The sequence below is a fragment of the Electrophorus electricus genome, chromosome 22 (genome assembly GCF_041902795.1).
Source record: "Electrophorus electricus isolate QZ-2024a chromosome 22, ASM4190279v1, whole genome shotgun sequence".
Lineage (NCBI taxonomy): Eukaryota > Metazoa > Chordata > Actinopteri > Gymnotiformes > Gymnotidae > Electrophorus > Electrophorus electricus.
Genome location: NC_137518.1, coordinates 11,825,001 through 11,838,791, shown reverse-complemented (window position 1 = coordinate 11,838,791; position 13,791 = coordinate 11,825,001). Strand labels below are relative to the sequence as shown.

Sequence of the window (13,791 nt, the reverse complement as noted above, 5' to 3'; positions counted from 1 at the left end):
TCCCCACAGGGTTGTGGAGTGGAGGTGGAGGACAGGGTGGAGTCCCCACAGGGTTGTGGAGTGGAGGTGGAGGACAGGGGGGAGTCCCCACAGGGTTGTGGAGTGGAGGTGGAGGACAGGGTGGAGTCCCCACAGGGTTGTGGAGTGGAGGTGGAGGACAGGGTGGAGTCCCCACAGGGTTGTGGAGTGGAGTTGGAGGACAGGGTGGAGTCCCCACAGGGTTGTGGAGTGGAGGTGGAGGACAGAGTGGAGTCCCCACAGGGTTGTGGAGTGGAGGTGGAGGAGAAGGTGGAGTCCCCACAGGGTTGTGGAGTGGAGGTGGAGGACAGAGTGGAGTCCCCACAGGGTTGTGGAGTGGAGGTGGAGGACAAGGTGGAGTCCCCACAGGGTTGTGGAGTGGAGGTGGAGGACAGGGTGGAGTCCCCACAGGGTTGTGGAGTGGAGGTGGAGGACAGGGTGGAGTCCCCACAGTGTTGAAGAGATTGTTAAAGTCCCTTTTTAATAACTCAGACCTGCTTTCTTGTGTCATTCTTGCCAACACGCACAATAATCCACTTCCCTGTTGTGTTATTCAGATTCTCATTTAACTCAGAGACTGTGATGTCTGGCTCACAGCAACCAATGAGTTGCTGAGATTTCACACCACTGACAGAGTCATCCCCTATTATGAAGGTTTTAGCCACGTCCACAGGCTGAGGCATTATATCTCTACTGGAGCACTCAGGCCAGTGGGCACTTACTGTTCTACCTGTGCAGTGGTTCAAATCTTATGTTGTGATCTTATGTTGTGCCGATGTCTCTAAGCAACAATGTTAGCTTCAGCATTAGCAGAAGATGAACGAACATTGCCAGTGGTGGTGAAAGTCAAGACTATAGATCTTGAGAGTTCAGCATATCATTGTCAGCTTTTTTAAATATAGGTCACTTTCATCAAAACTATACTATCCAGTGTTGTGGACGGTGGGTTCTTTGTCTCAGCTTTCCTCTCTCAAGGTTTTTCCTCTCTTGGCTTCAAAGGGAGTTTTTACATCTGTTACATTGGCTCATTAGGGGTGTGGACCTGGATTTGCAGAAAACCCCTTAGTAATAATGTATAGAAAACAAGATACAATTAAGATTGAACTGTATTTCAATTTACATTGTTGGTAGTTACATTTTTACAGACCTTTGCTTGTTATTCATTTCTGTATCTACAACCGTTCCACCATTCCAAGTTTGTGTATTAGAATTAATGCTGAACAACAAACGTGCAATAATTAAACTTACAATAATAAGATATTTAATTAGATTCAACAATTTCATCTCATTCTGCTCTGCTTTAAGCACTAATGTTTTAGGAATTAAAACCTTAAACATTAAGGGATAATCTTTTACATTTAAAGATAGAGACAGTGTGTTTCACAAAGGTGACCAGAAGTGTTTTAGTGTTTTACACTGATCCAAAACTAGATGCTTAAGTTAAAGAGAAAATGTAGACATTCAGGAATCCTGAATGAGCACTACTGATTCAAAGGGACAAATGAAATTTTCTGTTTTCCTGTGTGCTAATGCATTTTTGCAGGTAATTAAGCAATTAAAGCTGATCTATTAAAAGATATGTAAAAATATACAGAAGCCTTTTTGCTTAAGCAACTGAGCTGCAGGCAAATTTGCTAGTGAGCTGCACACAGAGGTGTTGTTTGCCACCAGCCAACTTCTTGGGGCCCCAGACCAGTGGGCCCCTGAGGGCTGACAAATTTTAAACTACTGCAGTGGCAATGTGCAAAGTTCGCAATGAGAATATGAGACAGGAATTCCCTAAGCAGGTCTCAGTTTTTGCCTCTGGCCCCAACAGACTGTAGAATTGCCACTGCATGCAGGGTTAGCAGTTCTCACTTCATGAATGCGCACTTTATGGTACTGCTGAGATTAAAATTAAGGGAGGAGTTTATGCACATTTACAGCCTGCATAGATTTACATTAGCAGCAAAAAGTCTGTTTCTTATGCCAAGCAGAAGGCGACGCAGCTACTTTGTTTTCTTTTACGTCTTATGACAAATACCTGCAGCCATTCTCAAAGAGATGGTGAAAGGAAAAAGAATATAACAGCAAATTACTAATAGTAATAAAATCCTATCAACTGCCAAGTCACAATATATTGTCATTATATCATGAAATAAAAGATGACAGAACTGTGAACATGGGGGCATCACGCCAGTCCTGCCCTTACCAAACATCAGTGTGTCTGGGCCATCAGGTTCATCCCAGCATACAGTGGTACGAAAAGCAGACATTTCCCACGCCAGCTTTTCAATACACTGTCACAACTCTTCTGGACAATTATACAGTTTCCACTAGTGTATGACAAAACTATTACATCTGTAGCAGAGGCAGGCCTAGTTTCATTGTAAAATATAATATTTGTCAAAATATGGTGTTTAGTACATAGAAAAAAACTTTGAATTGTGATTAACAAACCACAGAATTCACAGTGTTGAATATTCACTGATGTCACTGCTGTATAGGTCACTGTTATGATATGCGTGGAGAGACAGTAAGTTGAAACGTTTGTATCGCCACACAAAACAAAGTCTTTTTGTAAATGTTAGTGAGAAAATTGTAGTTGATGTTTACAATAGCTTAATTCTTAACAGTAAAAACAAACCTTTACTCTGCGATTTACAAGATAAACGGAGCTGATAACCAGTTTGCCTTTTCATAACCACAATGATTAATTTTTTTATGTGAATTATAGAGTGACAATTGGGGGCTCAACTATTCCTCAGGGAAATATATTGTCATATTTACAAGCACAAGTAAGAAGGATTATATGACTCAAAGGGACAGATGATTTACTGATTTGTGTTTCATGCGTCCTTTGCATAGCTTACGCTCCATAGGTTTTAGTGGTTAGTTTTGCATTTTTTATTAACATATTTGTTTGTTAAACACAAGCCCATCTTATGTCTTAACAACTGAAATTTATTTTACATCAAATCATAGAATCAATAAACAAAAGAGTGAATGAAGGTTTTTTAATCCAAGCCCACACAAATATTGGGTACAGTGATACAGTGCGCACTGTTGATGAGTGTCCAATGGCTATTGCCATCAGGGCTTTTTTCCACATAATGGCATTTACTCTAAGGAATTTACATACTGTGGCATTTAAAAATGAGTTAATATAGGTTCGCTCAAAGAGGTCCAAAACCTTTTGGGGTAAAATATCAGAAAAGGCGGACTTTTTAAATTTAGTTACACAAAAGCATTATTCTATACTGCACAATTCTAAGAAAGCATTAAAGATCTCATTCAAGGTTTGAGCCACAATCAATTGAGACTGTTGTTTAGTCCTATACTGTCCTTCTCTAACAGCAGAAGGGATGCCTGACATTGCTGAGATCTAAACATGGTGAAAAAGAAATCTCAGTCCAGAACTTGTTGGTCAGACAGATAGATAAGTGTTCTTCCCAATTTTAATGATTTGATAAAACCATGATTACCTGTAGTATCCTATGGCAGTAACCTATGCTAGTAGTCTATACTATTAGTCTATGCCATCTAAATGAAACAGTAAGCTTAGATGAAACATACGTTGCCTCTACAACATCAGAGTAGTTAATGATAGTCTAGAAGGGTTAGAATTGACTATTGATATGTAAAGTGCTATAATGATGCGGATCTATAACCTGACGTTTCATACCAATTTAGTCCCTGTACCTCACCTGGCAGAGCAGGTGGAGCAAGGTACTATCAACACCGGGGTCAAGAGTTAAACCTCCAGGGTCAAGAGTTAAACTTCCAGAGAGAACACAAAATGCCAAATATGCAAGTTACTCTGGTGTTTATCCCCCCTGCAAAACATCCCCCCCCACACACACACACACCCCACCAGAGAATGGATATTAAATCTTATAGAAATAGTTTGCTTCACTATTTCTATAAGAAGTTGGTACCATAATGAAATAATAGGAAAAAAATGAAATAATGAATTTGCCTTTGTCAAGAATTAATCTCAATTTTCTTGTCTTGAGTAGTTAATAAAAGTCTTCGGATTGTCGATAGCCTTGTTCCTTGCACTGGCAGAGTACAGTAGGCTTTCTGTGTTTTCATTCTAATGCATCCTTTGGTCACCAAAGTGTATCAACTTCTCACTGCTGTATGTCCGACACTTCAGTTGGTGCTGGACTCCCAGTGGATGAGGACTGTCCTAATATAGCCAAGACAGAGTCATAAAGGGGAAATATACATACAAGAAAATACATCAGAACCATCCATATATGCCTTACAGGTACAAAATATCTTATGGTTATTCTGGTGACTGGGGAAAAAATCTGATTTAAAACAAACTCAACTAGGTAGTACTGCTGAATATTATTATTTGGTACAGTAGTAAAATGAGGTGTTAACACATTTACTAATTCAAAGCAATCATTGGATATTTGAATATTTGGATATTTGAATATTTGAAAGGACATGCTGCCCTAAGTATGTTCTAAGGAAAAGGCCTCATGGCTCAGTAAAGTGTGATCCAAAAGTAAGAAACATGAGAACCAGTTTAAATGTTAAAATGCATAAGGTATACCTACTATAATCTGATATAACAGTATGAGTGTTTGGTTTTTTTAAGCAGATTTTAAGATGTGTGGGTTTACCTGCTTGTGTTTGGTGTTCCGTGGTTGCCTGAGCAACAGTGGTAGAGCCTGTCTCTTCCTGAGGGATAGCAGGCTCTGTTCCTCCTGATGCCTCTGACAAGCTTACCCTTGAAAACTCTAGAAAGAGGTTTATATTTCAACCAAAATGTACTTTGTATACTTTAATAGAAACAGACCTTTGTTGGATGTTTTGTACGCATGTAACGAGTTTTGTAAAATCTTTAAAGTATCATTTTGTATTTCCTTTTTATTCTTAAACATGCCTAAAATGCAACAAAATAAATGTACTTTGTGTATCATCGTATCACTGATTAAAACAACAATGATTTGGAGACATCCCAACTCACATGACCACAGTGGTTATAGGCCTTCTCACAGTATTGCCAGATATGGACTTTGTGTGTTTATTTGTTAAAGCAATAGCTCAGCAGCAAATAAAATGTACACAAATATTCCGCATAGCCAAAATGTAGTCAATCATCCAAAACACTTTGGTGTTGGACATTATTTTGTTAGACTTGCAAATGAGGTTCCTCTAGTAGGCAAATATTGAAAGTGTTCACCTAAAATATTTTGTGTAAATATGTGCCCAAATCTACATGCATGTGCCTCACTTTAAGTCATTAATGTACTTTAAACTACTTTAAAATTAATAGAATTTGTAAAATTTGTAAAATGGACTAGCCATAATATTTTAGCTAATTATTTATCTTAAAAGAATTTAAGTATATCGTTAGTATAGCTTAATAATACTTTAAACCAAGGAAATGAAAAAGTGGAAATGTTCCCTCACTTATTAATGCTAGACTAATAAAGGAAACATGTCTGGGCTAATCTTGGGGTAATCAAAAAGAAATTGCAATTTTTTCTGAACCATTCCTTTAAGTCCATTTTTCACTGTTTGTCTCATCCTTATTGCTGTACATTATCATACATACAGCCCACACACATCGTCTTTTTTCACTTTTTTTTTACACATTCCTTACCGTCCATTTGGCAGCGCAGTTTCTCAAAAGCCTCAGCTGTCTGCTTGTCTTCTGCACTCCAACTCCCATCATCCTCTGGAAGCTCCTCCCCACTGTGGGTGGCCTCTGGGCTTGGGCGGTCTGACAAACAGCTCTCAGAAGAGTCATCTGCAGTACCTTGTTGCTGCCGGTACAGGTGGTGTTCCACCAGAAACTGCAACTCTAAAGGCAAATTATGAACAATGTCTCTGATACATGTAGTATCTGTTGGATTATTTATGTAACTGCTATTTCTAATTGTGTTTTTTTCTAGTTTTTTTTTTTCCCCTTTAAAACTAACAACAAGTAATAAGTAAGTAAAGTAAGTAAGTAAAGTGTGGATAATTTAGTATTATAAGTATTTTCATTTGTGAGTATATGGGTTAAGCCACCTCACACTAGTGTTTCAATCACTGGGTTCTTCAATGATAAAATATAAACCATAATAACTTAAAACCAATTTATGAAAGTGTGAATATAAGATCTTAAAACCAGAAGTTGAAATATTTCACATAGATCTTTACTCAGCACATTGGGAACTGATTAAATTAATTAATGCAGTTTTTAAGTACTTCTGAAATCCCTTATATAACAAATGTGACAATGATTTTTAGAGATGGAGAAGTAAAACCAGTTACATAATCAAGTATGACAGATTTCAGATTATCAGCAAGGATGTAATAACTAATTTCAATATGAACACATACAAAAATAGCAGATAATGCTACATATAAAGGCATTGCCAACTCAATTTAATGAATTATAACATATAGTATCCACTATAATACTATATTATGTAAACATATAATATCTACTATAATACTGTATTATCTAAACATACAGTACCCTTTATAATACTGTATTATGTAAACATATAATATCTACTATAATACTGTATTATTTAAAGATACAGTATCCTCTATAATACTGTATTATCTGAACATACAGTATCCTCTATAATACTTTATTTTAACACACAGTATCCTCTATAATAGTGTATTAACACACAGTATCCTCTATAATACTGTATTATGTAAACATATAGTATCCTCTATAATACTGTATTATGTAAACATACAGTATCCTCTATAATACTGTATTATGTAAACATATAGTATCCTCTATAATTCTATATTATTGTAATGTTTGTCATAAGGAGGGAGCAAGAGGTGAGCAAAAGTCAAGAGAATATTTATCCTCCATAAAAGGTCAGCTCAAGCAAACTCGAATATAAAAAGCTGACAGTGCAGTGGTAACAAATCAATGTGTAGAACAAAGGCAGGAATGAAGGGCGTTTGAGAGCAGGCACAGACATCGACTCCAGGTGCAGCATGACTGGCAATGCAGGTACCTGAGGGCTTAAATAACACGGAGAACCAAAGAGTGCAAACAAGGTACAGGTGTGTGTAATGACTAAGTGGGTGATTGGGACCATGCCTGGTGTGTGTGTGTGGGGGTGTGTGTGTGTGTGTGTGTGTGTGTGTGTGTGTGTGTGTGTGTGTGTGTGTGTGTGTGTGTGTGTGTGTGTGTGTGTGTGTGTGTGTTGGAGGGGGGTTCTCCTCCAGGGTGCCCAGGGCATTGTGACAATTTTTCACTTTCATAAAGAGTAAAAGCTAAGTGTAAAAGTGAACAAAAGTGAACAGTTCCTGCCCACCAACTGTGATGTGAAATTAGTGTGAGTTGAAACTTTCTCAAGGGGGTAAACAGGACACACATTTTGGGATAGAGAGTTACAGTATATGGTGCTTTCTGAAGCCTCTTATCAGTTCCAAATTCTATTGTCACATCCACCTCTCTGTTATCCTTTCCACATTTATATTACCAGCTCTACATTTAATGTAATTTTTTTCATTTGAAGGTGAATCTACATGCATGTGGACATAGTTCAGAGTAGTGAACTACTGCCTTGAAAACTTGGAGATATTGGATTAAATCATGATGAGGTCAGTCGGTGATATCTGTAGTGAAGATATACTTTGATGAAACATTGACCTGGTCAGGGTGCGCGTTCTCTCACCCTGGGCCACGGGCAGGAAGCAAGACCCCTTGGGCTCCATGATACTGAGCAACAAAGCCATAAATGGCCCAGCTGATAAGGTACTATGCTGGCCTGGTTTTCTGACCCTTCCCCCTCTTCTTAGGTGTCATAATACCCACAGATTGGATTGCGGGAAGCTCTTACCAGCCTGGTTAAGCTTAAAGGAACTGTGACCATAAATTCCATCAAACTCCAGGACAACCAACTTTTTCTTCAGACAGAAATGTGTTCACAGATATATGTTTCTCTTTCCCACAGATTCAAAAAAACTTGCCATTTTACCTACTATGATGTCAAAGGGAAATTAGCCAATAACGTGTGGCTATTCTAATATAATCTCCAAATTGTGATATTTGCTGTCACAAGTCCCTGTGCGAGGGGTTTCACCCCATTTTGTAACCACGCCCTCCATAATTGCACGTACCTGAACGGGGTTTAACGTCTTGTGTAAACCTCTGTTAGTGTGTGTATTCTGTTGATTATTGTTAGCCTGCTGCTGTATGTCAAAACACATATGTAGTCATCGTTAAACGTTGTTGTAGTCTGTGTTTAGTTAAATGTGTACATGATGTCTGTCGATAAAGTTGTGTGTGAGTGCCACCATTGTTCATATGTTATGTTAATAAATGCATCACTTTATCGAGGGAGTCTGTGCTTATTGTAAACAAACAAATGTTAACCACTCCTAATTTTGTTTACTAGCAATCTTATATGAGCCAATTAGACAAAATATTTTAAATCGCTAGTTTGTTAACTTCTAGAATATGGGGAAGGAATTTGATTATCCTATTGCTACACCCATTATAAGGTTTATTTTACAAACTTCATTCTAAAACCAGGAAGTAGAAATTGGCCGTAAATGTATGATTTTCTTTGTTGAATTGATTCACAGTGGATCATTCCCTATAGGAATTATTTTCCCGAGTCATGCCCTGTCCCGAGTCATGCCCTGTCCCCCAACACATACCTAGAAAGTTCGGCCCCCTTCTTAGTCTTAGCAGAAGGTGTGAAACAGAGAAGGAGAGTGAATCCATTTGTTTATTATTTTTGGCTTACCAACTGCTGAAGCTCACTCGCTCTACAAATAAATCACTCCATTATTCCTGCTTCTCATTCCTGTGTCGCTACTGCTCCTCGATGTTACGATCCGCAGCCAAGATTGGGTCATAACACAAATGATTGGTGTGTAGATGGATGTTGCTCTATGGTCTTTCATGCCCAGTACTGTCCAGCCCAGATAAGAACCTGTAGCAGATGGTTCATTTGTATAGGTAAGCAGCAATGGACTGCTGTTTGTTTCTTTAGCCAGTAGACATTTTCAGTGCTCCCTTGTGTGTCATTCATTTGAAGCTATGAGAAGAAGCTTTATTTGGTATTTGAGCCCTGGGTGACTGTCTGTGAGAGTTCATGACCCTCATTCATCATTGATCCACCTGTTGACTGATCCCTAGGTCATTCACACCTTTAAAGTCTTTATGAACTTACTGCATATTCGGCTCCATTACCTCCATAACAAACCTTGTCCATCTGTGGTCTGTTCCTTGTAGTTTCATGTGAAGTAATATTAAGCACGCTACCTTTCATTGTGGGTGTTCCTTTTACTCCTTTCCGCCTCTGCCGTGGTGAATTTAACAGGGCTTGCTGAAATACAAAGGAAAACGACAAGCAAATAACCAAACAAAAAGGAGAAAATAATTGCAGTTATATGATGAATTAGAGGTTAAGAGCAACTGGGGCTTTGTAAAGTCACAATCAAGAATTTTTCTCTGCCCTGACAATGAATTTCTCAAAACTTTGGTATTACTGAATTTTATAGACAGAGGCATCTATTAGAACCCTTTGATCCTGGGCCACCAGCTGCTGTCCACAGTGCTAAAGCCGCTACTGAATCCGCTTCACTGCTATAAACACAACATTGTGGTGGGCACAGGGCCACAGAATCTGCACCGGCTAGAAAGGCCCCAAAATATAACACAGCAGAGAACAAAGTGAGTGTGCAAAACTCCAACTGGTAATGTTCACTACCTCAGGGGCCTGTTTTCATGATGGCACATCAAATACTGCCACATGAATCAGCCATGAGGGCACATCCAGAAGGGGTTTGTTGTTTTGTTTAATGTGCATTCAAAATATGTATCAACAAAAATAATTGGGTGACGTGAAATATTAATAGGAGGGTGTAGTAACTAAGTCTTATCTTCTCCACCAATCATATTTCTTTCCTCCCATTTTTTAGTGCTATGCATAAGGCATCAAATCTGCATGTATGAAGTAAAGTATCTAATTTTCTTCAGTAAGGAGGAACTGTTGCAAATACATTTTCTTTGATTGCAGGGTACTGGTTTTAAGTAGCTACTCTGACACATAAAATTTAAACATAAAATTCCAGAGTAGAGAAAATTACCTTGTATAATTGGTTGGGAAGGCGGTCCTCATCTATTTCTGCAGGTAAATGAGAGAAAGCTTGAATTTAGGCAGGAAAGTTAATAAAATTCTCTTGTAGTAAATCTCTGAAGAACAGTGTGTTTACTGGAGAACAATGTGTTTACTGAAGAACTGTGTGTTTACTGAAAAACTGTGTGTTTACTGAAAAACAGTCTGTTTACTGGAGAACTGTGTGTTCACTGGAGAACTGACTGTTCACTGGAGAACTGTGTGTTTATTGAAAAACAGTCTGTTTACTGAAGAACTGTGTGTTCACTGGAGAACTGTGTTTTCACTGGAGAACTGTGTGTTTACTGAAAAATAGTCTGTTTACTGAAGAACTGTGTGTTCGCTGGAGAACAATATGTTTACTGAAGAACTGTGTGTTCACTGAAGAACTGTGTGTTTACTGGAGAACAGTGTGTTCACTGGAGAACTGTGTGTTTACTGGAGAACTGTGTGTTTACTGAAGAACTGTGTGTTCACTGGAGAACTGTGTGTTTACTGAAGAACTATGTGTTCACTGAAGAACTGTGTTCACTGGAGAACTGTGTGTTTACTGAAGAACTGTGTGTTCACTGGAGAACTGTGTTTATTGGAGAACTGTGTGTTCACTGAAGAACTGTGTGTTTACTGGAGAACAGTGTGTTCACTGCAGAACTCTGTGTTTACTGGAGAACTGTGTTCACTGGAGAGTTGTGTGTTTACTGGAGAACTGTGTGTTTACTAGAGAACTGTGTGTTTACTGAAAAACAGTCTGTTTACTGAAGAACTGTGTGTTTGCTGGTGAACAATATGTTTACTGAAGAACAGTGTATTTACTGAAAAACTGTGTTTACTGAAAAACAGTCTGTTTACTGGAGAACTGTGTGTTTACCGGAGAACTGTGTGTTTACCGAAGAACTGTATGTTCACTGGAGAACTGTGTGTTTACTGGAGAACAGTGTGTTCACTGGAGAACTGTGTGTTTACTGGAGAACAGTGTGTTCACTGGAGAACTGTGTGTTTACACTGTGTTCACTGGAGAACTGTGTGTTTACTGGAGAACTGTGTTCACTGAAGAACTGTGTTCACTGGAGAACTGTGTGTTTACTGGAGAACTGTGTTCACTGGAGAACTGTGTGCTTACTGGAGAACTGTGTGTTCACTGGAGAACTGTGTGTTTTCACAAAGCAACAGGTTTGAATTGTTACACATAAAATCATTCAGGGTGATGTTAAAAGTGCTTCATGTACAAATGAGTAGTAAAGTCCGTCCATGTTAGTTCCGGTTGAGAGTATGTTGAGCTCAGCTGATGTTTCTTTTCTCTCTCACAATTTTCTCGCATTTGCCAGGTTATTTCAGATTTTTGCAGTTTGCAGACATATTGACAAATGTTCATATTCTAGATGCTTTTCTGACTTTAGGGTTATTTTCTCCTCATCTTTTTGTTATATTTTCTGGAGTGTATGTTCGCCCGAGCTTGTCGCTGCTTCCCCTTACTTGACCTGCATGTGCTCTTCCACTGCAAGCTCTAGGAGCCCAGAATGACATTCAGTCTCCACGGAGATGACTAAGTCTGCACTGTTAGCCACGCTCAGTCAGTATTTCTGGATATTTCATGCACTCCACAACTATTCCGCCTGTGTTTAGGCTGCTAACATCAGCTATTTGTGAGCCTAGAATGGGCACAGGCTATTTGGCATTTGTAACAGATTTACTTGCTAATATGCTGTCATATCATTGCTGGAACTGACAGGTCTGTTTCTATACCTCAGGGTAGCTGTGGTTCTACAACGCCATGATGCCCCTGACTTTATTTAATTATCTACTCCCCAGCTCCGCTTTGGAGTTACAGCGCCCATGGACACTGGCTTCAATTACTCTGCGTCTTTGGCATTGCTCTGTCTGACATCATCTAACTGTTTATCACTCATAGTCACAATCATTTTAAACTTATTGCTCAGCGATGATAGCAGTCCTGATAGCAAATTCACATTGCTGAACTGACACTCTGAAGCCAATAATGCTGAACCAGTAACCCTAACCCTAATCCAGTTCAAAGATTTGATTGAAAAGACCGAGCTTCTACTCATAGAGGGTTGTCAATGCCTCTGTGCATTTAAACACTTGAACATGGTGCTTTCCCCTGGATTGAGTCATGTAGCTAAACCTTAGCAATAAGAATTTTACCACGCCTTACATAAGTGTTGTAGCAGAGGTAATTGAGAGACTGTCGGGGGGCTAGGTAAAAACTGTAAAGCCAGCAACTGTTTTGGACATAATTGATGTTTTAATGTTTCTGATGAAGAGCAACACGTGAAAGACCTCAATGTTTCAATGTTTAAATCAACCAGGACTGACACTTAAAGTGTAACCTGATGCAAAAATCTCTCTTTCTTCAGATATATCATCTCAGGGAAGGACAATAAGACTGACCCTGAGAAAATGAAAACTGTCTGCAACATGCCAGTACCAAAGTAGTCCAAGTAGTTCAGAGATTCCTTGCTCTACCAGGATTGTATCACTATTACATACCCAATTTCTCCACAAGGGCTTTACATGCTTTACATGTGATGAGGTAAGATGGAATCAGGTAGAGAGATGTCCAAGGGCCTTTGAGGACATAAAAATGGCTACTAACACAGGAGGAGGGTGGGGAAGAAGGGGTTTGACCTGTGCTTTAAGGTTTTCACTGTTCTGGGCAGCTGAGGAAATATTATGCCATATCAGAAAGAGGATGCCTAGCCATGGTGTGGGCTATGGCGCAATGGAGACCTGGAAGGAGCTCACTTGGAGGTAATGACTGACCATCCAACACTTACATAGGTCTGTAACCACCAGATTTCCTCTTCTAGGCTTTTCAGATGGATCATCTACCTCCAAGAGAATGACGTTAGGGCCATATATTGGAAATGGGAATATAATGTGGTTCCAGGTCGCATTATCATGCAGCCAAGCCCCTCTCTCTTAACCAAGCATAACTGCTGCATGTGAAGCCTCCCTCCCAAAGGCTGACTTCCCTCTGGACTGGATGGATATAGCCAGTGCACAAAAGAGTAATGATGAAGTACAAATATTAATGAAGGAGGTAATATAAAACCCAAATCCAAAAGTCCAGAGAGAGTTCATTATTCATTGAAGAATGGATTCATTTCACTATGTACCTAAATGTGACCATGGACACACTGTTCAGTCATACATCCCAGTCAAGCTAAGAGGGACATTTCTACATTTGACCCTGTCAGTGGCTGTGCCAGGCTAAAAACACTCCTACAGTTGGACGGTGTTTAGAAACACTGCAAGGAATGCACTATGTGCCAAAATTAAAACCAGGCACAATTAAACTATATTGGACAGTTATGCTCTACGTCTGTATTAGAATCTTGATACATGATTGGAGTAGACGTGAGACCATTTCCAAAAAACTCCAAACAATGACTATCTATTAGTCATTGTTCAAATGTTGATGCTGGTGGGATATTTTTATGAATGTTCATGGCTTTTCTGAGTATGTATGTTGTTGTATAGGACTTCACTCCTCCTATGTGTGTAATGTGCTTCTTCTGTTGTGGGGTTCATTTGGACTATTAAGAATTATGAGAAGTCCTGTAAAGGTCTGGAGAGTACTGCAGGGGAACTTCACCTCTCCATCTATCAACACATCACCATATCATAAAAAATCTCATGGACAGATGCTCCTACTGTCCCA

The 13,791-nt window shown here is 39.2% G+C and overlaps 1 protein-coding gene across 1 annotated transcript in view; it reads right to left on the bottom strand.

The window, feature by feature from the left end:
- Positions 1 to 3,000: 3,000 nt before the first annotated feature.
- LOC113581438 (uncharacterized) overlaps positions 3,001 to 13,791 on the bottom strand; it is a 23,197-nt gene continuing 12,406 nt past the window's right edge. Inside the window, exons 3-7 of the mRNA XM_027016586.3 lie at positions 10,081 to 10,118; positions 9,254 to 9,317; positions 5,621 to 5,821; positions 4,635 to 4,751; positions 3,001 to 4,189 (exon numbers count right to left, since the gene is read on the bottom strand). Of these exons, the coding sequence (XP_026872387.1) occupies positions 4,131 to 4,189; positions 4,635 to 4,751; positions 5,621 to 5,821; positions 9,254 to 9,317; positions 10,081 to 10,118 (479 nt within the window). The 3' untranslated portion in view covers positions 3,001 to 4,130. The remainder of the gene's footprint in view (positions 4,190 to 4,634; positions 4,752 to 5,620; positions 5,822 to 9,253; positions 9,318 to 10,080; positions 10,119 to 13,791) is intronic.